The sequence below is a fragment of the Canis lupus genome, chromosome 25, assembly GCF_003254725.2.
Source record: "Canis lupus dingo isolate Sandy chromosome 25, ASM325472v2, whole genome shotgun sequence".
NCBI lineage: Eukaryota > Metazoa > Chordata > Mammalia > Carnivora > Canidae > Canis > Canis lupus.
In genome coordinates this window covers 5138740-5165256 of record NC_064267.1, presented here as the reverse complement: position 1 = coordinate 5165256, position 26517 = coordinate 5138740, and the positions used below count along the sequence as shown (strand labels likewise).

The 26517-nt window shown below is 36.4% G+C and overlaps 1 protein-coding gene across 11 annotated transcripts in view; it reads left to right on the top strand.

Annotated features, from left to right (window-relative positions):
* The window catches only part of NBEA (neurobeachin), a 674158-nt gene that overhangs the window by 320044 nt on the left and 327597 nt on the right, over positions 1–26517 (top strand). For all 11 annotated transcript variants that reach the window (XM_049101416.1, XM_049101413.1, XM_049101412.1 and 8 more), the window contains one exon: positions 12734–12798. In XM_049101416.1, coding sequence (XP_048957373.1) covers positions 12734–12798 — 65 coding nt within the window. The remainder of the gene's footprint in view (positions 1–12733; positions 12799–26517) is intronic.

Sequence of the window (26517 nt, the reverse complement as noted above, 5' to 3'; positions counted from 1 at the left end):
TTCTTCTAATAGTTGTATTTCCTAAATTTAAGTTTTTGATCCATTTTGAGTTACTTCTTATATACAGTCTGAGGAGGGATATAAATTCATTCTTTTGGTTGTGGATATCCAGTTTTCCCAGCACCATTTGTTGAAGAGACCATTCTCTTTCCCTTGACTGGTCTTGGTACCCTTGTTGAAAATCATTTAAGCATATATCCCCAAGATGGTATCTAATTCAAGAGTAGTTCCTGTACATTAAAAGAAAGTTTTAGACTATTAGAAGGTTAAATAAAGTTTGCCCTTATCTCATATTTTCACTACCCAGAAGTGATAACAATTAATCATGGAATGAATAGTCTTTCAAACTACATTTCTACACATAAATGCAAAGTTATTTCTGTTGTTATTAGTATAGCAGAATTTGCTCTTATAATAGCAGTGTTTACAAATTGCTTTCCCAATTGGTACTCTAGAGCAGCATTGATGAAAAAATGAAATGTGAGTCCTGTACAATTGAGAATTTTCTAATTACCACATTTAAAAAGGTAAAAAAAAAAAACCAGGGTGATTAATTTTAATAATACATTTTATTTAACCTAGATATCATTTCAGCACGTGATCAAAATAAAAATGTGATTTTATATTCCTGTTTTTTATACTAAGTCTTTCAAATCAGATAGATACACACACATACATGGACTCTTTTTTTGTTTTTTGTTTTTTTTTTGTTTTTTTTTTCTTTTTTTGTTTTTAAATTAGTTTCATGACCTTGTTACTAGCCTGTGTCAATTTTAATGACAAGTAAATTTTACTCAGAAGTAACACTTACTTGAGGGACAAGTCATTGTTCAGAAGTCTAAACATCACAGAAGTTTATCAATTATTTAAAATTAATCAGGTATATACTTTATAGTTAGAATCTATATCAGTTCAATACTAGCTGCATTTCAAGTAATTATAATAGCCACATATGAGTAATAGATGCTATATTGGTCACCACACCTTCTCCTTCAGTATATGAATACCTGTGCTTTTCTTTTTTAATGTTAATGTAGTCCAAAAGTAGAATAGCTTTTCCAGAATCCCAGAATATTGCAGAACTTCAAGCAAAAATCAGCTAATTGTGTGTGTCAAAGATTCTTGCAGTGGGCTAAAAATGATATCCAAGTTTCTGTGACACTAACATTCTTATACTGGCTTATATACCTATTGCTACATGATTATTCATGAATAAATATAAAATATTTAATATAACCATACATAATGCCAATGAAGTACACCAAGGTCTTAGCATTCAGTATTTAACAATGAAAGTTCCTTCTGTTCATAAGTGATAACATAGATAACTGGAAGAGTGTAATTTATTATTTTCCATGGCATGAACTGATACCATGCATGCTATAAATTCAGTATGTAGAAATGAATTAGCCAAGCAGCAGCAAAGCATCAGCAGCTCAAAGCAGCATGGTTGTTTTCTGTTTATTCTTGAAAATAAGGCAGTTTTTTAAATAATCTTTTATAATAATCTTTTGTTGCTGTATAAACTATACAGGATATAGTATAAGCCTGAGTGGTTCTCAAACATGACTAGGTCTTATAATGACAAAGACAAAGGTCTTATAATGTACATCTTGAGAAATATCAAATGTCTGTTGTATCATTAGGCTATATTCGAACATTTTTTGAGAAACTAAATTTGCAGAGTAGCTTAATAATACCCAGCACTTTTATGCCATAGGTGAATACAATCTAGAGCTCTTATGCTAATGGTGTAATTTCCTTTATATTTATATTTTACCATATATTTTTCATAAGCTATAGTTGGAGAATCAATCTACTGATATGCTAATTCTTAGCTCTAGAAAAATTATTAAAAGAGTGATACTGATATTAACAGTATAGTGTAACTTAAGATAAAATAATAGTACATCAGTTATGACTCAAACATGTGGTAAGCTTTCAAGAAATGAATTTTGTTGAACAAAAGTAAATATCTTTCTCAGGATAAATCTTGGAAAATTAGAGAAGGATAGTCATTGTTCTTTCATTTTACAGACCAGTACAGAATTTTGTTTTATTGCCAATTTTTAAAAGTTATTATTCTATCAAAAAGTTCTTCAAAACGACATTAATATTAAATCTTAAACTGCCTATCTGAATGTGATAAACTCTAATATTTAAATGTTACATATTTGGTTTTAGTTTTTAATTTGAATGCTTATTTTTTAATTAAAAAGGCACAAATCTGAAAGTTAATTTTAAAAAATATCCTATTCTAGTCTTTACTGTTTTCCTACCTAAATAGAAAATGTGAACTATTTCCTATATGTTTGTATTTGATAAAGTTATTATTTCTTGATGTGTTTCTGATCATTTCTAGTAGCACATGTTTTCTCACCAAGGAAGAAGTATCCTCAACAACTTAACATAGCTTATAAATATGCTTGTTTATATTATATATTAACAGTCACAGATAATACTACTTAAAAATATCCTGTAAAACAACCTAGATTATTTTTCATTAGAAATACAAACACAAGTGTATGCTTATGTGTGTATGTATATATGCGCACACACAAATAGTTGTAATAGAAAGTTGTGCTAATTTTATGTACATAATACAGTGATCTATTATGATCCAGGAAAACTTCTTTATGTTTATATGATAAACCAACTGTTAGTAACCAACTAGATATATTTCATATTACCTAATGGTTTTTCTGTGATTGACTTTTATGTCGATAGTCTCTTTGAGATTATTCTTTTCTCATATCAATTTTTCCTATGATGCTTTTGGTAAATATTCACAAAAATAAGCAATGAAAATGAAAGCAAATGATACATTGAATACTTGCATATTTTATTTTCATTAGTTTATTTTTGTATACCTTGAAAACATGACATATGTGGTTTTCTCTATATATAGCATATTTTTACTTCAGTCCTTATACTTGTTAATTTCTCTAACTTATTGCAGAGAATTAATAAGCATGCCACTTATAATGAACATTCACTATGAAAAATTTTGAGGCATATGCCAACTTCTTTTAGTGGCTGTTAATGATAAGTAGACAGTACAGATATAGAAAGTAAAGTAAAAACTCAGTTCTGGTATTTCTGAAGACAAAATCTCAGAAATATTTTTTACCTTGAAATATTTTCCCTTTTTACCTTGAAATATTTTCTGTATTTTCAAAGATTTTGAGATGGATTGAGTCTCCTAAGGACATTAAGTTGGTTTACCTAATTGTATACAAAGCAAAAGGGAATGAGAAATATGCATTGAGTTGATATAAAAGAGGAAAAAATGGTGGGAAAAAAAAATTATGTCCTGTGTCTGAGATTTCTACTAGGTCATCTAACTACCATGAAGTGATTTTTTGAAGAGAACATAGGGATTTCATTGTCATCCTTCTGGAACCTATTTGTCTTCAAAGTGTTTAGTTTCAAAGGATCCTTAACTTGATATCCAGTTCTCTGAAAAAATCCTTCATCTTGAGGAAATTTTATGCATCCCTATAGAAGAGTTAAAAAATTATGACAAAACTGTCTAAAGACTTGGCAGCTCTCTGCAGGCATTCAAACCCAGTTTAGTATGTTTCCCATGAAGACAAAAACTTGATACCTATGTTTAATTTACACCTTTTCTTATAGATGTTCACTTTTATTCAGTAGTTGAGTGAGTGTGTGTGTGCGTGAGTGTGCATGTGTGTTTATTTTCTCAAATGGCAAAAGACTTTCTGGAATGACTTGTAGACACATTTTAAACTACACATTTTTTCTTGTCATTGCCGAAAGATTGTCTTTGTTGAAATGACAAATTATTATCCTTTTGTATACATTCTTATGTATCCATTTCCCTTGTTTTAAGTAATTTCTCTAAGTCTACATGTCAGAGAGAATGGTTAGAAAGCTGGGGCAGTGATTAAAGTGTCTTTCCTGCCCCAACTATATCCCATTTATCAACTCTGAATGTAATTTAATCGTCAGCAGCCACAGCAAACACTTAGTTCCTCTCTATGCTAAGTACTTTTCTTATCATCCTTTCAATATTTTATCGAATTATTCTCTTGAAACTCCTAGAATCAGTTACATAGTAATATAGAGTTAAACACTTGTTGGAGCATCTGGGTGGCTCAGTCAGGTAAGTATCTCACTCTTGGTTTCAGCTCAGGTCGTGACCTCAGGGGCATGAGATTGATCAGGCATTGGCTCTGTGCTTAGCATGGAGTCTCCTTGGAATTCTCCCTCTCCCTCTGCCTCTTCCACTTGTGTGCTCACTCACTCGCTCTCTCTCAAAATAAATCGTTTTTTTAAAAAAACCCACTTTTTCAAATGCAAAATCAAATGTGCATCAACGTAAAAAAATATGATCATCGTTTAGCCTCGTTTTTTACATTTTTTTTTACACAGTCACTATAAGTTAACACTTTCAGTCTTACAAAAATACCATTTATGGGAATGAAATGCCATATCAGAGCTGAAAAAGACCTTAGTAATGGTGTTATTTTAGAGATATGGGTCCTTCAATGATTATGGTCTAAATTATGATGTAATTATGATGCAATAATATACTCTTTTATGGATGAGTCGAAGGAAATTTAAGTAATTGAATCATTCGAAGGAAAATATATACATCACTTCATAACTAAGTTACTCTGTGCTGGCAAGTTAACTATTTTGAGGTTTGTATGTGTTCAGTCTTGTTGGGAGAGAGAGATGACCTTAAGTCAGTGGTTGTCTGACTTTACATCAAAATAATTTGGGAACCTTTAAAGTAATACCAGAAATTGCCTGGGTCCTATCATTAGAGATTATTCTGTTATGATTGGTACTTTTTAACAACTCCTCTGTTGATTCTTTTGTTCAGCCAGATTGAGAACCTTAGATTTAATGATACTTAGGAAGATTAAATTCTGTTCAACAACAAAAGTACATGGAGTCTGTACAGTATCCAGACACTTGCTATTTAGTAGGTATGCATAGTTAAAACAAGATCCTTCCTTTGATCAACACATTTATGATCCACTGGGGAGATATGTGTGAGTCAGTCACTACAAAATATAATTACATTTCAGATGGAATATTTTCTGATTAAATTATTAGGCATTGAGAAAATAATGATCTAGGATTGATCCCATTTCCAAAATTTTCAAATAATCATTTCTTTTTACAGACTTTAAGAGTTATTGCTTTGCCAACATAAACTGTTGTTACAAGTTATACTTTTCCTATAGGATACTTTTTCCTTCACATTCTAGTTTTTTTCTTTGCACTTCACATTTTTGTTTATATTTAGTACTGGATACCATATTTTACTGAGAATACAAAGTATGAAATTTTCAAATAAAGATGCTCAAATAATTATTTGTACTACTTTTACAACTATCACTCAGAAATTATTAAATAAGTTTTAAAAGCACATTGAATCCTGACATTTTCTGAGAGGGAAAATATACTTTATCTTGTGAGGAATATTTATTATTCCTTTTTCTCTCTTTCTTAGTGTTCTTTTTTTTAGTAGTTGAAAGAAAAATTGTATTGTCCTCATTGCCTTATGAGATCTGATTAAAATTCACCCAAACCAGGAGAGACTGAAGTCTCATGCTAAATCCCACACAACAGCTGATGAAAACAGGTTTAAAATTTCTAGTTTTAGTGCTATTTGTATGGCTTAGGTCATTACTTCTCCAACTCTTCTATTGAAGCAGCCTCTTGGGAGGAGTGGAAAGAGTGACATAACTGTACCCCTATGCAACCTGTTGTTAGCACAAACATTCTGTGTTCTTCTGTTTTAAAATTCATATTTTACTATAATATTCTTGCATTACTCATAATTTTGAATTAAATTATTTGACTTTTTTTTCTCAAGATACCAGAGGGATTCTGTGTATATATCCCTGGGACTTAGTTTATCTTCTGCCTGGGACTTTTATATCTCATACCACAATTTGAAAATTGAAAACCTTAAGCCCTCTTTCTTAAAGAAAGACAATTGGTAACAAATTTGTGACCTCATATATTCTTAATATTAGTTAATATGGTTAACAGAATAGCAGAAATTGACTTGATAAATTACAATTATGCAAATTGTTTATTATAGTTGTTGAGGAACTTTGAAAACCTTCAGAATTTGAATTATACTCTTTTAACATTAGGTGGAATCCACTTTGGCCCTTACTCAGGTCAAGGCCTACAAAATTACTTTTTATTCCCATTCATAACATTTTAATGTATAACCCAATAAGCTTCTATGATAGAGAATACCCAAATTGGGCTAGCAAATAACCAAGAGACACTAGAAAAAATATACTAGGAAATATAATATTTCTTAAATTTATTCATAGGATTTTTTCTTTGTTTTTCATACAATGTCACAGAACTTCTAGAATTGACCTCTTATTGCCTTAATGCTGTAGTGTAGTCATTGTAGAAATTAGACCATTGGTTTCTTCTGGTCTTTAGTTACTATAGATGGATAAAATGTGGCTTCTCCTTCAAAGATGCAGTACCTGAGATCTAATCATATAATGGGCACATAAAACATGTAAAGCCTAATTGAGGTTTAGAGACTTACAGAAAAATACCTTTAAGCTGGCTAGTGTTGAACTCCATTTTGGAAAATTGGTATTTCAGTTAATGTTGTTTTAAGATTCTGTGTCAGAATCTATTTGATGTCTACTTATGTCTGAGGAAAGAAAAGCAAGTTAGTTAGGAGTGACAGAAGAGCAAAGAGAGGCTCTTACCTGTGAGCTCCGATGCAGGTAAGAATTTTGAGAAAAGAGCAACTCACTTCAGCCTTTCTGAGGAATGAGTTGTACTCCAGTAACAAAGCCTACCATAGTATTACATTGTCATTAGACAAACTCAGAAATTATTGCCTACTTATTTACAAAAACAACTCTGAAGTCAAAAATATATACATGGCAGTGATAAATTTTTATTCAATACTTTTTACTCTCTGTAATCTGATAAAATTAACTATTTCCACTTTGGTTGCTGACACTGTTCCAAACAATTGGCTGAGGCTGATGGTAATGTAGAGGGGAACACCTGCAATGGACATGGAACTTTGTTTTTTAAGCCCCTAAGGTTCAGTAGTTGTCACAACATAATCTTGTCTCCCACAGGAGAGACAGCCTCGTTTTGGCAGAGTACACCAACATTAGGTTTTTGAAAGAGAGTGGATGAAAAACAAATGTTTATGCATGTCTGAAAATGTAACTAGTCTATCCTCAGATGGTATTGATAGTTTGGGTAGATACTGTGTTCCTAGTGCTATGTTCTCCATAACTGTGCAAGCAGTGTTTCCTTTTCTTCTCTTTTCTAGCTTTGCTGTTGAGAAATTTCGTTTCATTCTTATTCTTCATTCTTAGTACAAACTTTTTTTTTCCTGTTAGCCTTTTCCTTAACCCTCATGTTAAGGAAAATTTTATGATGATGTGCTTTGGTAGGGGTTTTATGTCAGATATCTAATTTCTGGGAACAGTTTTAAATTTATTTGATAATTTTTTTCTCTTCCATGTTCCCCATTCACTCTTCCCCATTCAGTCTTTCTATAGTTTCTACTCAATGGATATGATCTTTTGATTGGAGATCCCCCAATTTCCTTATTTCCATTTTTGTTGTTGTTACTTTTGTTGGATCCCTTTATCTTCTTGTTGTCACCTTATCTTTTTTTCTGTATTTTGGGAAGATGTTTGCAACTTTGTTTTTGAAGCTTCTTTTTTTGATGTTTGCAGTATCTTCACATATTTCAACTGTGTAATTACAGTTATTTTTTTTTTCTGTTGTTTCACTGTCTCTCACTTTCCAAGTTTCCTTTTTTGCTATGTTGTTATGGTTCCTGGTTTCTCTTTTGTATTCTTGTCTTGGTCTGTGGTTTTCATGGCAGGTTGCAAACTCTAAGTAATGACTTCAAAAGTGATATTAATAGCTTAGGCACCAGCTCCAGGACCTGTAGAGTTTGGGCCAGCTCTTGAACAAGCTCTAGTGCTTCACACAACTTTGGGACATCCTCCATTTCCAGTGCTGAAGGCAGGCTAGAATCAGCTCCAGACCAGCTGCAGAGCTAGAACCAGCTCGGGGGGAGAGATAGTTCTGTCAGTAATTGTAGCACTGGTTCCTGCAGCAACTACAGAGTTCAGGCCAATTCCAGAACTAGATTTAGCAGCAACTCTGGAGCTAGAGCCACCTTCTGCATTAGCTCCAGAAATACTGCCAGGGCCAACTGCAAAGCTACAGCCTACTCCAGCATGAGCTCTTGTACCAACTCCAAACTTATTGCCAGCTCCAGCTCTAGCTTTAGAGCCACTGTCAGCTTCAGATCCAGAGTCATCTCAATCACCAGTTTTCCTACCAGTTCTCACAACAGTGCCAGACTTAAAGTCAGCTCAGAACTAGTCGGTTCAACAACAAGCTCTAGCACAAGTCTGAGATATAGCCAGCGTTGGCATCAGCTCTAGAGCTAGATTTAGCTACCCATCTAGTGCCAGCTCCATTACCATATCTACCACCAGCATCAGAGATAGTCTCCTCCAGAGCTACAGCCACCTCAGGCATCAGCTCCTGTGCCAGTTCTGAGCTATATAGCCAGTGCCAGTTCTAGCTTTCATTCCCTGTTTGGAATGGCATCTTTTTTATTTTGTCCTTTTCTTTTGTATTTTTTAATTTATGTTTCATACAATTTGTGATTTACCATATTTTATGTCTTATAATTCATATACAATAAAAATTAAATTCTTAATCACTAGAAAAGAGAATGTTAGTGATTAAAGGGTCTTATATGTATGTTTTTGTTTTTTCGAGCCAGCGTAATGAGTAAGTTATTTTCTTTTAAAAGGTGCCATAACATTTTGCTACTATTCTTAAATTTTGTTATTTTCCTATCTCTGTTAACTGCTTCTTTTTCTAATCTTGAAAATGTAAATGATGCCCAAAATTCAGCCGAGGTCTTTAGATCCTCTTTCTGTTTCTTCTTCTTTTTAAATTTTTATTTAAATTCAATTTAATTAACATCCAGTGTATTATTAATTTCAGAGGTAGAATTTAGACATTGATCAGTTGCATTCCATCTTTAGAGACTTTTGCCTGATAGTTAGCCATAATCAATATTTTACGCAAATAATTCCAAATTTCACATTCTATTTTGATATAGCATCATCACTCTAAATCCAGCAAATATGAAATTATGATAACCCTATGATCTTCCTCAAATGTGTATCTTTCTTATTTTAATAATAATATTACCATTCTTCCTGTCGTCATTCATGCTAAACTTTTAAACCTTATATTGTTCCACATTTTTTACTTTAGCCCTCAAATCCAGTTTCTTATCCAGTCCTGACATCTCTTGTTTGTATCATCTCAATTTCCATTTTCCTGTTCAAAATACCAGTGCAATGTAGGCCTCTATCATTTCTCATAGAAAGGCATATAAAACAATCTTCTATTTCCTCTTGCTCAAAACTGAAAAATTACTCTCCTAAAACATATTTCTTGAGTGACGTCTTGCAGTCATATACTTTCATTGGTTTTCCCATCCTTTAAACTCTAATGTCCTTGACTTGGCTCAGACTTATTTCTGCTGTTCCTCTATCAAAGATTGCAAATTACTGTCTCATGGGCTGAGGCACCTCACAGATATTTTTTGTTTGATCTTTGATCTGAACAGAGTTTTTAAAACATTTTACTCTATGATCTTTTAGACACAGTATAATTTGGGATGCATATGTACTTTGAAATATCTTCTTGAAAAATCCTTTGCATATTAAAGTTTCAGCTGATAAAAGAGCCTTGGTGTACAAACAGTATCATAAAGAAAATCATGTTTAAGAAGTTGTCTGTAAGAATTTATTCTTCGGAGTGTCATGGTTCTTGTTATATAAGAATCAGTTTTCTGTTTAAGCTAATATCACAATAAATGTCAGGTATTCCTGAGAAATTTGCACATTTTGTGAGATATTGGTTTGCAATAAATATAGGATATATAATGAGAATGTACAAAATTTATAAAAGGATGGTAATATAAACCATTTTATTAAAATATAGGAAAAAGAGTTCCCTGTAATTGTTTTCAAAAGAAATGATTTTAAAGTTTTAATAAGCACTATAAAATGCAATAGTGACCTTGTCATTTTGATGAAGTTTTGTTAAAAGCTATGTATGATAGCTAAAATACAGTGGCTTTGCTAAAACCGTTTAGCAAACCATAGAACCATTTAGGCTTTTATTTTTTATAATAAATTTATTTTTATTGGTGTTCAATTTACCAACATACAGAATAACACCCAGTGCTCATCCAGTCAAGTGCCCCCCTCACTGCCCGTCACCCATTCACCCCCACCCCCCGCCCTCCTCCCCTTCCACCACCCTGAGTTCGTTTACCAGAGTTAGGAGTCTTTATGTTCTGTCTCCCTTTCTGATATTTCCCACACATTTCTTCTCCCTTCCCTTCTATTCCCTTTCACTATTATTTATATTCCCCAAATGAATGAGAACATATAATGTTTGTCCTTCTCCGATTGACTTACTTCACTCAGCATAATACCCTCCAGTTCCATCCACGTTGAAGCAAATGGTGGGTATTTGTCGTTTCTAATGGGTAATATTCCATTGTATACATAGACCACATCTTCTTTATCCATTCCTTTCGATGGACACAGAGGCTCCTTCCACAGTTTGGCTATTGTGGACATTGCTGCTAGAAACATCGGGGTGCAGGTGTCCCGGCATTTCATTGCATCTGAATCTTTGGGGTAAATCCCCAACAGTGCAATTGCTGGGTCGTAGGGCAGGTCTATTTTTAACTCTCTGAGGAACCTCCACGCAGTTTTCCAGAGTGGCTGCACCAGTTCACATTCCCACCAACAGTGGAAGAGGGTTCCCTTTTCTCCGCATCCTCTCCAACATTTGTGGTTTCCTGCCTTGTTAATGTTCCCCATTCTCACTGGTGTGAGGTGGTATCTCATTGTGGTTTTGATTTGTATTTCCCTGATGGCAAGTGATGCGGAGCATTTTCTCATGTGCATGTTGGCCATGTCTATGTCTTCCTCTGTGAGATTTCTCTTCATGTCTTTTGCCCATTTCATGATTGGATTGTTTGTTTCTTTGGTGTTGAGTTTAGTAAGTTCTTAATAGATTTTGGAAACTAGCCCTTTATCTGATACCTCATTTGCAATTATCTTCTCCCATTCTGTAGGTTGTCTTGCAGTTTTGTTGACTGTATCCTTTGCTGTGCAAAAGCTTCTTATCTTGATGAAGTCCCAATAGTTCATTTTTGCTTTTGTTTCTTTTGCCTTCGTGGATGTATCTTGCAAGAAGTTACTGTGGCTGAGTTCAAAAAGGGTGTTGCCTGTGTTCTCCTCTAGGATTTTGATGGAATCTTGTCTCACATTTAGATCTTTCATCCATTTTGAGTTCATCTTTGTGTATGGTGAAAGAGAGTGGTCTAGTTTCATTCTTCTGCATGTGGATGTCCAATTTTCCCAGCACCATTTATTGAAGAGACTTTCTTCCAATGAATAGTCTTCCATTTAGGCTTTTATAAGATCATTACTGCCCCCAGGCTTCCACATCTTTTTTCCCAAGTTGTTGATTGTCTCTCCTGGGGAAATGTAGATTCATGATGTGTTCTTCTATAATCCTTCACAGATTTACTTACAGCAGAAAATATTTACACACCAAGTACCTACTTTTGGGGACCACATTTATTCCCAGCATGTATGCAAAGCTTTAGAAAGGCAATATGATCAAGAATTGAGGGAAGGGTTGACCTGGAGACTGTTTTTTGTGAAGCTGAATTTGTGGTAAGACAGCTGACTACCTTGGTGTGTAGCAATTTATTGGTAGGAAAATCACAGGGGGAAAAAAAAACTATAGATGAGTGATGTGAGTGATCAATAAGGATTTTTTATAAAACGTATTAAAGAAGCATTTGTTTTTAGTACTATTGAAAGGGGTATGATTTTTAATCCAAAAAAATACAATTTATCATGAAAAAGCAAAAAATTGAAATTACTAGAATAAACAAATATCCCTTCAAAAAAATTGGTTAAGGCATGTTTTAAATATGCCATAGAAAGGGCATAAAGTAGGCAATATACTTCCCTAATCCGAAACACTGTTTAACAATCACAAATTTATAGTGATGACACTGTGGATTAGCAAAGGGAGATTACATTTGGACATAGTTTTAATATTGTTTTCTCCCCCCCCTTTTTTTTTTACAAATTCAAAAGAATTTATTTGTAATGTTTTTGTACCTATTTTTCAGTCACTTGGAATGCACATGTAACTAGAACATTTAAGATCCAAATCAATTTAAATATGTTGTATATATTTCTGATTTTCATTTTACGATCTCAGTGAAAAACCCCTATATTCAGGGCTTATGTTTTCTATCCCAGATATTTTTAGTCCTTGTGTATTTGCATTACTAGTTATTTGTTATCTTTGAGAAGGTGGCTTTGCCCTGAGAGCCTTCTATACCTGTGTCTCACTTTCTTTCTCAGTCTGCATCAAGCCTGAAATTTACCTGGGAATTCAAAAGCACCTTCTAAACTAAGTAATCCAAAGCTACTTTTAAAAATTTGATCTCATACAAAATAAGAGTTCTTAAAAATATTTTTCAAAGACTTGGAAATCATACCATGTGTGACTTGTTAACAACATTGACATGATCCTTAAACCAGATGTTAGTTTTGTTTACATGCTTATTTTTTCTTATACTTGATTTGGTTTCTTCTTTTAGGAATGGCAAAATTCTATTCAGAAGAATGCAGGACTTGCATTTATTGAACTCATCAATGAAGGAAGGTAATTAATTTTACAATTCTTAGACAATTAGTGTACATTTTATTCTACTAGGCAACTGTTCTCCTACCATCTGTTCCAAAAATGGGTAAGAAAATATATTTGAGTTAAATAATTTATCACACAGGTCATTAAACTTAAAAGGAACAAAGTTTAAGATATTAATCATACTTATTTTAAGGCGGGGGAAAGCATATATGAAATAAAGGAACAAACTTTATAAGGATTTTGTGAGATTTGAGCCACATCATCCTGGGTAGTAAAGTTGTTTAACACAGATCAAGCGAACCCAGTCTGCAGGCCCATCTGCCGCTCCATCTGTTTTTAGAGTCGTACTCAGTGTTTACTCCCTCAGCCCATCTCAGTTCATGTGAAGTAGTTTTATCTGAACATCGTGCTCTCTGATGTCCAACTGAAAATGTGAAGAATGTTAAATATGGGAAGTGGAACAGTCAGGTTAGGAATTTATATATCCCATTGTTAAAATAATGCTGTAAGTAAACTTATGTTTGAGCACATTATTGTATTTATCACTTTATGATAAAAGGTGGTTCACTGTGATTTTTCCAATACATTATTGGCAGTGGATACATTGAGACAGATGTTAACTGTCACCATTTTGAGATGTATAGCTTCAGTTAGCCAACAACCTCCATCCTTTACAATATCTTTTCTATGATTTAGTGTATTCTTTGGAAAATAATAACTGAATACTTGGTATAATTCATTTATTTCTTACTTGAAACTATAATTAAATTGGTAATAAGGGGAAAATACTTACTGTATATAAAACCTCTATTAAGGGAGGTGTCATGAAAAAATATTTTATAGGATATTCCTTGAAAATTAATTTATATGTGGTATAGAAACATATTTTTAAAAAATTAACTTAAATGCAGTTTAGTATTCCTTTTTAGTATTAGTTTTTTCCATCAGTTTATTATAATAATTCAGCAACATAACATCTGTATAATAATTCATTTTATTGTATATTTTTCATTTACATATTCTATGACTGAATTATTGTTAATCATAATACAACTCTAAAAGTCTAAATAAATTTACATTCACTGCAAAGCAAAAGATGCAGAATATCAGTTTTCTTTTGTAACAGAAATACTGACTTTAATAATAATAACATACTATACTTTTTATAAAACTTTTTTGTGATAAGAATTGATAATACTTATTATCCATTTTTTTTAATTATCCATTTTAAGGCGATGAGAAACAAACAAAAAAAAAAAATTTGCCCGGACTGTTCATTTTCATATCAGTTATAGAAATTTCTCAATTCACATACTTGCTAATTTTATCAATTCCTTTCAACTGTAAAGGATAAAAACAAAAGTTATCTTGTCATCAATAACTCAATAATATCAATAACTCTAAATCTTCAGCTATAAGATTATAGCTATGGTCTTAGAAAAGGAAAGGGGGAGAATTTGTTAATACCAGAAGTTTTATCTTCTGTTATTATTTTTATTGTTCAATGGTAGAGTTTGGAGTTCATTTTGTTTTATTTTAGGAAAAGAGTTGGAATCATAGAAAATAGTTATAATTTTTTTTTAGAATTTTAGTCCATAAAAATCTTCAAAATGCTCACCATAATGTTCTTTGTGCCATTCTAGATTTTTTTTATTTTTCATACCAGTTTTTCCTCCGGTAAAGATGATTTTGGAACAAAAATGGAAACATAACTAGCTATAAATATGAAAGAACAGATCATGTGTACATTAGTACAGCAAATGTCTATTCATTGCTTACCCTGTACCAAATATGAATATAGGAGATGAGAATAGAGAAATGAATGAGACAAAAATTGCTCTGAATTTTTGGAGATAGACAAATATTCGAATAACACATACAATATTTTAAGGATGCTGTGATAGAGATGGTATAGGTATTAGTACAAGTGTAAGACAGGACATTTAATCTAGACTGAGCATATTCTCCAGGTGGTAGGACTCTCAGGGTTTTCAAAAAATGTGTCCATGAAAAGCCAATACAATAGAATCAAAATACCCTTTTCAATGAATGGTGCTGGACATCCACGTGCAAAAAAAAAATTAGACACAGACTTTATACTCTTCACAAAAACTTAACTCAAAATGGATCAGAGATCTGAATGTAAAATGCAAAACTATAGAACACATAGAAGGTAAGATAGGAGAAAAATCTAGATGACCTTGGGTTTGGTGATGACTTTTTAAATAAAATAACAAAGACATGATTCATGAAAGAAAGAGTTGGTAATCTGGACTAAATTAAAATTAAGGACTTCTATTCTATAAAAGTTGGGTCAAAAGAATGAAAAGACAAGCCACAGACTGGGAGAAAATGTTTGCAAAAGACACTTCTGATAAAGGACTATTCCCTAAAATATATGAAGAACTCTTAAAATTCAAAAATGAGAAAATAAACAACCTGGTTTAAAAAAATGAGGCAAAGTCCTTAACAGACACCTCAGCAAAGATGATCTGCATATGGTGATTAAGCTTAGGAAAGAGTCTGTCATTATAGGTCTTCAGGGAAATGCAAATCAAACCAACAAGGAGATACTACTACACACTTACTAGAATGGCCAAAATCTGGAACACTGACAACCCCAAGTGCTGACAAGGATATAGAACAACAGGAACCATTCATTGATGGTCAGGATACAGAATGGTACAGCCACTTTGCAAAATAGGTTGTGGAATCTGTGGTTGAAATAAATTAAGCTTGTTTTATGCCGTGAAACCATTAATTGCTTCATTAAAGGTCAACAGTGGTCCCTTTAAAAAAAAAATAGGTTGTGGAGTGTTTTATAAAACTAAACATATTCTTACTGCAGATCTAGCAATCATTCTCCCTGTATCTACTCAAAAGAGTTGAAAACTTATGTTCATTTAAAAACCTGCACACAGATGTTGATAGCCACCTTATTCCTAACCAAAACTTGGAAGCAACCAAGATATCCTTCAGTGGATGATGAGTGAGATACCCAGTATTGATGTGCTACAGCCAATGGAATCTTTATTATTATTGATAATAAGAAAGGAGCTGTCTGGATGCCTGGATGGTTCAGTCAGTTAAGCATCTGCCTTCAGCTCTGGTCATGATCTCAAAGTCCTGATATCGAGCCCCACATGGGACTCCCTCCCTACTTCTCCCTCTCCCTCTGCCACACCCCCTGCTTGTGCTCTCTCGCTCTCTATGTCAAATAATTAAATCTTTTAAAAAATAAATATGCAGTCAAGCCATGAAAAGACCTAGAGAAACCTTAATTGCATATTACTAAGCAGAAGAAACCAATCTAAAAAGGCTACATACTATAGGATTCCAACTATATGACATTCTTGAAAAGGCAAAAGACTATGGAGGCAGTAAAAAGATTAGTAGTTGCCAGTGGTTAGGGAGGAGGAAGGCATAAATAGGCAGAGCACAGAGGCTTTTTAGGCCAGTGAATCTAATAGTGGATACACGTCATTATATATTTCTCAAAACCCATAGGATGTACAATACCAAGAGTGGGCCCTAATGTAAACCAATGGACCTTAGGTAATTATACTATGTTTAGGTAGATTCATCATTTGAAATAAATGTACCACTCTGGTGGGGGATGGTGATAATGAAGGAGAGCCTGTGTGTGAGGAAGGGATACCTGGGAAGTCTGTATCTTCTACTCAGAGTTGCTGTGAACCTAAAATTGCTCTAAAAATAGTCAATAAAATTTAAAAAAAATAAAAACTAAAAACGCAGGAGGTTCAAAAGTAAAGTATATCCAAATAGAATGCCATCTTAATTGAAAACTGAGAGATGGTTAGAGATAGCTAGGTAAAAGAGAAAAAATAGAGGAATAAAATTCTGGGCCAAGGGAATAGTGTGATATCAAAGCCTAGAAGCAAGAGGTAGCAAAACATGTTGCTGGAGAGCTCTTGTTAGTCAGTCAAGAGCTATTTAAGTGCCTGTTGTATACCAGCCACTTAGAGGCAAAGTCATCCCTTCCTGGCAAGGATCACGGGCAGAAGTCATGCCATGAAGGGGTTTGTAAACTATGCTAAGGGTGCTGTGATATAATTGAAGACAGTTAGGCATAATCTGCTGTGTGATTTGTGTGACAAATGGACTTCAGGGGCTCTAGTCTGAATCTAATCTGAAGTTCAGTGATCTCACTGAAGATGATGGTGTCATAGACAAATAGTGGCTATGAGGAAGGAAGAAGTGGACAGATTTAAAGTGTCCTTTGGAAATTAAGTCTAGAGAATTGCTGATAGATTGACTTATAAGAGGGAAAAGAATAGATTAAAGATAACCTGATCTCTGGCTTTAAAGCCAGATGGTGGGCAGCCCAGGTGGCTCAGCGGTTTAGCGCTGCCTTCAACCCAGGGCCTTATCCTGGAGACCCAGGATCGGATCCCACGTCGGGCTCCCTGCATGGAGCTCGCTTTGCCCTCTGCCTGTGTCTCTGCCTCTGTGTGTGTGTGTGTGTGTGTGTGTGTGTGTGTCTCATGAATAAATAAATATAATCTTTAAAAAAAATAAAGCTAGATGGTTTATTAACTCTAAGTATAATTTACTTAGAGCGTTACATAAGGAAGAACATGGGCTGGATGTGAGATGGTTTTACCTTTGGCCACACTGATTTTGTAGCACCTGTGAAATCTCTGAGTGGAAATGTTAAATAGACATCTTGAATTTGGATCTCTACCTCTCCAAAGAGACAAGTAGAGTGGGGATTTGGATTTAGCAGTTCTTAGCTTGTATGTGGTAAATGGTAGATAAGAATGAAGATATGATTCTCCGGGAGCCTGTGTAGAGGGAGCAGAGAACCTGAGGCCACTTTACTGTTGTTTCTGCTGGGAAGTCCTCTTTCCCACAGCCGTACGTCATTGTCTGTTTTCTGTCATTAGAAATCAGCTTAAATGCCACCCTCTCAGAGAGGCTCCGTTTACCTTCTTACAGAGTTACCACACTTCCATCACATGATTCTGTTTTCACATTTAATAACATCATCTTAAATTATTTTCATTGCTTATATCGACCTTCCCCACCAAAATGTACTTTCTTTTAGAACTTGTGTCCTCTTTACTGATACATTCCTGGTTTCTGGAATAATACCCAACAAGTAATTGACAATCATAAATATTTGTTGAGGGATTAAAGAAAAGAATGGTGACTAGAATGTTTGAGAAAGAAGGAACAGGTAACAAAAGAAAAGGACCACTGGATTCAATGACCAGAATGTTAGTGTTGATTTTATTCACATGTACCTGTGTGCTAAAGATGCTGGGTGTAGACCTGGGCCCTTCTGTAAGAGAGTTTACAGTCTCATGGGGACAACAGTCTTACAATTACTGATAAATGTGCCAAAGTTGAGGGTACTACAGGAGCAGATAATTTATGGAATGACTTCTGAGAAAGCAGTGGTTTAATGAGAGAACTGGGGGCAGGAGCTAGGGCTGTTCTGAGCTGAGGAATGAGCTAAGGAGATGAGTATAGCCAGCAAGTACACCAGTTCTAAGGAGTTTGGCCGAGAATGGAAAAGATGGGATGGTTGCTAGAGATGGATTTTTGGCACAGTTGGGGGGGGGGGGGGGGCGTTATTTTTTGGAAGGAAGGACTTGAGTATTTTTATTTAAAAAAACTTTTTTTAAAGATTTTATTTATTCATGAGAGACACACAGAGAGAGAGAGAGAGAGGCAGACACATAGGCAGAGAGAGAAGCAGGCTCCCTGCAAGGAGCCTGATGTGAGACCCATCCCAGAACCCCGGGATCATGCCCTGAGATGAGGCAGATGCTCAACCACTGAGCCACTCAGGCGTCCCAGACCTGAGTATTTTTAAATGCTCACTGAATACTCTGAGAGAGGTGAGACAGAGTTGCCGGGATTGGCCTCTTGTGGAAGAGCACCGAGAAAGGAGGCGGACAGTTAAATTGGCAGCAGGACTCAGAGGGGTTTTTTTTGTTTTTGTTTTTGTTTTTTATGATACCTTCTATTTTCTCTATAAAGTGACAGGAAGGACCATTGACTGAGAATAAAGGAAATTTGAAGAGGTGGGTGTCCTATTTGAGAAGAGAAGAGAGGTTTGAAATTAGCCACTGTAGAAGAACAGGGGAGAAAACAGGCAGAAAAACTAGGTCTCCAGCCAGAATGTTGGGGAACCAGATGGAATTGCCATCCTTGATACTGGAATGTTTTTCCCAGCAGTCCACAGTACAAAGAAAATGGACATTTGTTTTCAGACATTTACCTCTCATACTTCAGAGAAAATAACCTCTTCACTGAGCACCAAAACCCTGTCCCATCCCTAGTCCAGATTAGGTGCCTTCCCGTGTTCTCATAGCACCTTCCAGTTAGTGCATGGCCTGTTTATTCATCATGTGCTTCTTGGGGCTCTTTCTACAGTGCCTATTATAGCACATTACATATATGTATATCATTTGTGCAGAGTTCAAATACCAGTTCTTGTATTGATAAACCGTCAGACTCTAATCATGTAACATAATCTCCTTCTGACATAGTTTCACATCTGTGGAAGAGTGTAACACCTTTCTTGTGCATTTACTCTGAAGGTTGGAAGTAACATATTTATTATAACTGCTGCAATATAGACTTTATTTTTTTTTTTTTATTGGTGTTCAATTTACTAACATACAGAATAATACCCAGTGCCCGTCACCCATTCACTCCCACCCCCTGCCCTCCTCCCCTTCTACCACCCCTAGTTCGTTTCCCAGAGTTAGCAGTCTTTACGTTCTGTCTCCCTTTCTGATATTTCCCACACATTTCTTCTCCCTTCCCTTATATTCCCTTTCACTATTATTTATATTCCCCAAATGAATGAGAACATATAATGTTTGTCCTTCTCCGACTGACTTACTTCACTCAGCATAATACCCTCCAGTTCCATCCACGTTGAAGCAAATGGTGGGTATTTGTCATTTCTAATAGCTGAGTAATATTCCATTGTATACATAAACCACATCTTCTTTATCCATTCATCTTTCGTTGGACACCGAGGCTCCTTCCACAGTTTGGCTATAGTGGCCATTGCTGCTAGAAACATCGGGGTGCAGGTGTCCCGGCGTTTCACTGCATTTGTATCTTTGGGGTAAATCCCCAACAGTGCAATTGCTGGGTCGTAGGGCAGGTATATTTTTAACTGTTTGAGGAACCTCCACACAGTTTTCCAGAGTGGCTGCACCAGTTCACATTCCCACCAACAGTGGAAGAGGGTTCCCTTTTCTCCGCATCCTCTCCAACATTGGTTGTTTCCTGCCTTGTTAATTTTCCCCATTCTCACTGGTGTGAGGTGGTATCTCATTGTAGTTTTGATTTGTATTTCCCTGATGGCAAGTGATGCAGAGCATTTTCTCATATGCATGTTGGCCATGTCTATGTCTTCCTCTGTGAGATTTCTGTTCATGTCTTTTGCCCATTTCATGATTGGATTGTTTGTTTCTTTGGTGTTGAGTTTAATAAGTTCTTTATAGATCTTGGAAACTAGCCCTTTATCTGATATGTCATTTGCAAATATCTTCTCCCATTCTGTAGGTTGTCTTTGAGTTTTGTTGACTGTATCCTTTGCTGTGCAAAAGCTTCTTATCTTGATGAAGTCCCAATAGTTCATTTTTGCTTTTGTTTCTTTTGCCTTCGTGGATGTATCTTGCAAGAAGTTACTATGGCCGAGTTCAAAAAGGGTGTTGCCTGTGTTCTTCTCTAGGATTTTGATGGAATCTTGTCTCACATTTAGATCTTTCATCCATTTTGAGTTTATCTTTGTGTATGGTGAAAGAGAGTGGTCTAGTTTCATTCTTCTGCATGTGGATGTCCAATTTTCCCAGCACCATTTATTGAAGAGACTGTCTTTCTTCCAATGGATAGTCTTTCCTCCTTTATCGAATATTAGTTGCCCATAAAGTTCAGGGTCCACTTCTGGATTCTCTATTCTGTTCCACTGATCTATGTGTCTGTTTTTGTGCCAGTACCACACTGTCTTGATGACCACAGCTTTGTAGTACAACCTGAAATCTGGCATTGTGATGCCCCCAGATATGGTTTTCTTTTTTAAAATTCCCCTGGCTATTCGGGGTCTTTTCTGATTCCACACAAATCTTAAAATAATTTGTTCTAACTCTCTGAAGAAAGTCCATGGTATTTTGATAGGGATTGCATTAAACGTGTATATTGCCCTGGGTAACATTGACATTTTCACAATATTAATTCTGCCAATCCATGAGCATGGAATATTTTTCCATCTCTTTGTGTCTTCCTCAATTTCTTTCAGAAGTGTTCTATAGTTTTGAGGGTATAGATCCTTTACATCTTTGGTGAGGTTTATTCCTAGGTATCTTATGCTTTTGGGTGCAATTGTAAATGGGATTGACTCCTTAATTTCTCTTTCTTCAGTCTCATTGTTAGTGTATAGAAATGCCACTGACTTCTGGGCATTGATTTTGTATCCTGCCACGCTACCGAATTGCTGTATGAGTTCTAGCAATCTTGGGGTGGAGACTTTTGGGTTTTCTATGTAGAGTATCATGTCATCGGCGAAGAGAGAGAGTTTGACTTCTTCTTTGCCAATTTGAATGCCTTTAATGTCTTTTTGTTGTCTGATTGCTGAGGCTAGGACTTCCAGTACTATGTTGAATAGCAGTGGTGAGAGTGGACATCCCTGTCTTGTTCCTGATCTTAGGGGAAAGGCTCCCAGTGCTTCCCCATTGAGAATGATATTTGCTGTGGGCTTTTCATAGATGGCTTTTAAGATGTCGAGGAATGTTCCCTCTATCCCTACACTCTGAAGAGTTTTAATCAGGAATGGATGCTGTATTTTGTCAAATGCTTTCTCTGCATCCAATGAGAGGATCATATGGTTCTTGGTTTTTTCTCTTGCTGATATGATGAATCACATTGATTGTTTTACGGGTGTTGAACCAGCCTTGTGTCCCAGGGATAAATCCTACTTGGTCATGGTGAATAATTTTCTTAATGTACTGTTGGATCCTATTGGCCAGTATCTTGTTGAGAATTTTTGCATCCATGTTCATCAGGGATATTGGTCTGTAATTCTCCTTTTTGGCGGGGTCTTTGTCTGGCTTTGGAATTAAGGTGATGCTGGCTTCATAGAACGAATTTGGAAGTACTCCATCTCTTTCTATCTTTCTGAACAGCTTTAGGAGAATAGGTATGATTTCTTCTTTAAACGTTTGATAAAATTCTCCTGGGAAGCCATCTGGCCCTGGACTCTTGTGTCTTGGGAGGTTTTTGATGACTGCTTCAATTTCCTCCCTGGTTATTGGCCTGTTCAGGTTTTCTATTTCTTCCTGTTCCAGTTTTGGTAGTTTGTGGCTTTCCAGGAATGCGTCCATTTCTTCTAGATTGCCTAATTTATTGGCGTATAGCTGTTCATAATATGTTTTTAAAATCGTTTGTATTTCCTTGGTGTTGGTAGTGATCTCTCCTTTCTCATTCATGATTTTATTAATTTGAGTCTTCTCTCTCTTCTTTTTAATAAGGCTGGCTAATGGTTTATCTATCTTATTAATTCTTTCAAAGAACCAACTCCTGGTTCTGTTGATCTGTTCCACAGTTCTTCTGGTCTCGATTTCGTTGAGTTCTGCTCGAATCTTTATTAACTCCCTTCTTCTCTTGGGTGTAGGATCTATTTGCTGTTTTTTCTCTAGCTCCTTTATGTGTAAGGTTAGCTTTTGTATTTGAGTTCTTTCCAGTTTTTGAATGGATGCTTGTATTGCGATGTATTTCCCCCTTAGGACTGCTTTTGCTGCATCCCAAAGATTTTGAACGGTTGTATCTTCATTCTCATTAGTTTCCATGAATCTTTTTAATTCTTCCTTAATTTCCTGGTTGACCCTTTTATCTTTTAGCAGGATGGTCCTTAACCTCCATGTGTTTGAGGTCCTTCCAAACTTCTTGTTGTGATTTAGTTCTAATTTCAAGGCATTATGGTCCGAGAATATGCAGGGGACAATCCCAATCTTTTGGTATCGGTTCAGACCCGATTTGTGACCCAATATGTGGTCTATTCTGGAGAAAGTTCCATGTGCGCTTGAGAAGAATGTGTATTCAGTTGAGTTTGGATGTAAAGTTCTGTAGATATCTGTGAAATCCATCTGGTCCAGTGTATCATTTAAAGCTCTCGTTTCTTTGGAGATGTTGTGCTTAGAAGACCTATCGAGTATAGAAAGAGCTAGATTGAAGTCACCAAGTATAAGTGTATTATTATCTAAGTATTTCTTCACTTTGGTTAATAATTGATTTATATATTTGGCAGCTCCCACATTCGGAGCATATATATTGAGGATTGTTAAGTCCTCTTGTTGAATAGATCCTTTAAGTATGATATAGTGTCCCTCTTCATCTCTCACTACAGTCTTTGGGGTAAATTTTAGTTTATCTGATATAAGGATGGCTACCCCTGCTTTCTTTTGAGGACCATTCGAATGGTAAATGGTTCTCCAACCTTTTATTTTCAGGCTGTAGGTGTCCTTCTGTCTAAAATGAGTCTCTTGTAGACAGCAAATAGATGGGTCCTGCTTTTTTATCCAGTCTGAAACCCTGCGCCTTTTGATGGGGTCATTAAGCCCGTTCACATTCAGAGTTACTATTGAGAGATATGAGTTTAGTGTCATCATGATATCTATTCAGTCTTTGTTTTTGTGGACTGTTCCACTGAACTTCTTCTTAAAGGGGAATTTTAAGAGTCCCCCTTAAAATTTCTTGCAGAGCTGGTTTGGAGGTCACATATTCTTTTAGTTGCTGCCTGTCTTGGAAGCTCTTTATCTCTCCTTCCATTTTGAATGAGAGCCTTGCTGGATAAAGTATTCTTGGTTGCATGTTCTTCTCCTTTAGGACCCTGAATATATCCTGCCAGCCCTTTCTGGCCTGCCAGGTCTCTGTGGAGAGGTCTGCTGTTACCCTAATGCTCCTCCCCATAAAAGTCAGGGATTTCTTGTCTCTTGCTGCTTTAAGGATCTTCTCCTTATCTTTGGAATTTGCAAGCTTCACAATTAAATGTCGAGGTGTTGAACGGTTTTTATTGATTTTAGGGGGGGGATCTCTCTATTTCCTGGATCTGAATGCCTGTTTCCCTTCCCAGATTAGGAAAGTTTTCAGCTAGAATTTGTTCAAATACATATTCTGGCCCTCTGTCCCTTTCGGCGCCCTCGGGAACCCCAATTAAACGTAGGTTTTTCTTCCTCAGGCTGTCGTTTATTTCCCTTAATCTATCTTCATGGTCTTTTAATTGTTTGTCTCTTTTTTCCTCAGTTTCCCTCTTTGCTATCAACTTGTCTTCTAGGTCACTCACGCGTTCTTCCACCTTGTTAACCCTCGTCGTTAGGACTTCTAGTTTGGATTGCATCTCATTCAATTGATTTTTAATTTCTGCCTGATTAGCTCTAAATTCTGCAGTCATGAAGTCTCTTGAGTCCTTTATACTTTTTTCTAGAGCCACCAGTAGCTGTATAATAGTGCTTCTGAATTGGCTTTCTGACATTGAATTGTAATCCAGATTTTGTAACTCTGTGGGAGAGAGGACTGTTTCTGATTCTTTCTTTTGAGGTGAGGTTTTCCTTCTAGTCATTTTGCTCAGTGCAGAGTGGCCAAAAGCAAGTTGTATTGGGAAAAAGAGAAAAAGAGAGGAGAGAAAGAAGGAAAGAAAAGAGAAAGAGAAAAAAAAAGGGAAGAAAAAGAAAAAAACAAAAACGAAAAAAAAAAAAAGAAGAAAAAGAGAAAGAAAAAGAAAGGAGAAAAAAAAGGGGATGGGGGAAGGAAACAAATCAAAAAGCAAAACAAAACAAAAACAAAAACAAAAACTAACAAACAAAAAAAGAACCACCGGGGAGTATCTTCTGATTCTGTGTTCTTTAAGTCCCTTGGCTTCTCCTGGAAGTTGTCAGTCTAGCTGGTGTTCTGGGGGAGGGGCCTGTTGTGCTGATTTTCAGGTGTTAGCAGTTGGGGGAGCTGCTGTGCCCCTGCCTGGTGCAGGGCTCAATGGGGGTTGTTTACCCCGTGAGGCCGCAGGAGGAACAGCCCCAGTGGCGGGGCAGCTCTGGAAACCTGGATTCAGCTCCGGCAGGAACTCCGTCTGCAGGGCCTGGAGGCTCCGGGGTGGGGCCGCTGATCTGCTCAGCTGGGGCAGGAGCGTCCTCGCTGTCCTGGGCCCTCCCGGCCTCTGCCTGTCCCGGGGAGGCCGGATCCTGGGCTGTGTCCCGGCGCCCTGTGCTCCGGGGCCTGCGCTGGTGGATTCGCGCTCCCGGGCCGCGCAGCCCCCTCCGCGGAGCCGCCGCCCGAGCCCCTCCGAGCTACTCCTGGAACCGCGCAGCCCCCTCCGCACGGAGCCTCCTCCTCTGCCCGAGCCCCTCCGAGCTGCTCCCGGGGCCGCGCAGCCCCCTCCGCGGAGCCGCCGCCCGAGCCCCTTCAGCTGCTCCGGGTCCCGCCGGGTCCCGCCGTGCGCGCTGCAGCCCTTAGGGAGCTCGGCGCACTCTCCTGGGCGCGCAGTTGCTGTTAGTGTCCCCGGGAGCCCTCGGGCCTCCCCGCCCTCCTGGGTCCTGCTCCACCTCCCCGCGAGCCCCTTTCCGCCCGGGAAGGTCGGTGCAGCTCCTGCTCCTCCGGGACGGGGCTCTCCTGTCCTGGGGACACTCGCCCCGGCCTCAGCCCGGCTCCTCGTGGGGCCCCTCCCCCTTGGAGGCCTTTGTTCCTTTACTTCTTTTTCCCCGTCTTCCTACCTTGATAGAAGCGCGAACTCTTCTCACTGTAGCATTCCAGCTGGTCTCTCTTTAAATCTCAGGCCGAATTCATAGATTTTCAGGATAATTTGAAGGTTTTCTAGGTAGTTTGGTGGAGACAGGTGATTTGGGGACCCTACTCTTCCGCCATCTTGCTCCTCCCCCCCTGCCCAATATAGACTTTTAAAAATGGAAGCTTTGTTGTTGTCATTACTTATAATGTATATTCAGAATTTTGCTGACTCTCACCTTTAGATTGCTTCATTTCCTTTCAGTTTAGACCTTAGTCTTTCATAAATTTGAACTTGAGAGTTTCAGATCACAAAAGGATCATATAGAGGTAGTTGGGATGTAGTTACAGTAAAGGCACATTACTCCCATTTATCTGGCTTCTATTTGTTGAGGCCTACTATGTGCTAATGACAAATTAGATTCGTTTTAGAGTCTTTAATTACACTCTTATCTCATTTGCATGGACATGCAGCCTTCTCCCTAATTTTTTCTAATAATTTAAAATGAAGCATATAAAAAACACTTTTTCTTTGTCATTAGAATATCAGTCTTTAATTTGTCCTTGTGGGACCAAAGTTAAAAATCTTTAAGTGGAAATTGTTATAAATGTTTATCCTTAACAGCTATACTCATGAATATAATTCATCAATCATAGGTAGAGAAAGCAATTGTGCAGTTGTCTACAATTAACAGGACAAAAACAGTTGATAAATGTGCAGCTGAACTAAAGTACTCCCTAGGACAGGCTGAAATTATAAGCTGGATCATTTAAATGAATCTAACAAAGGATCTTTATAATTAAAACAAAGCAAGGTTAATGGGATGTAAAATTGCCTATAATATCTTGGCAATAATAATTGGATTTTAAATTATTAAAATATGAATTGAACTATAAAGCAAATAGGAAAGACTTTTTTAAATTATGGAATTTGAGTGATCCTTTGAAATAAATTAATCATTTGCCTAAAATAAATCT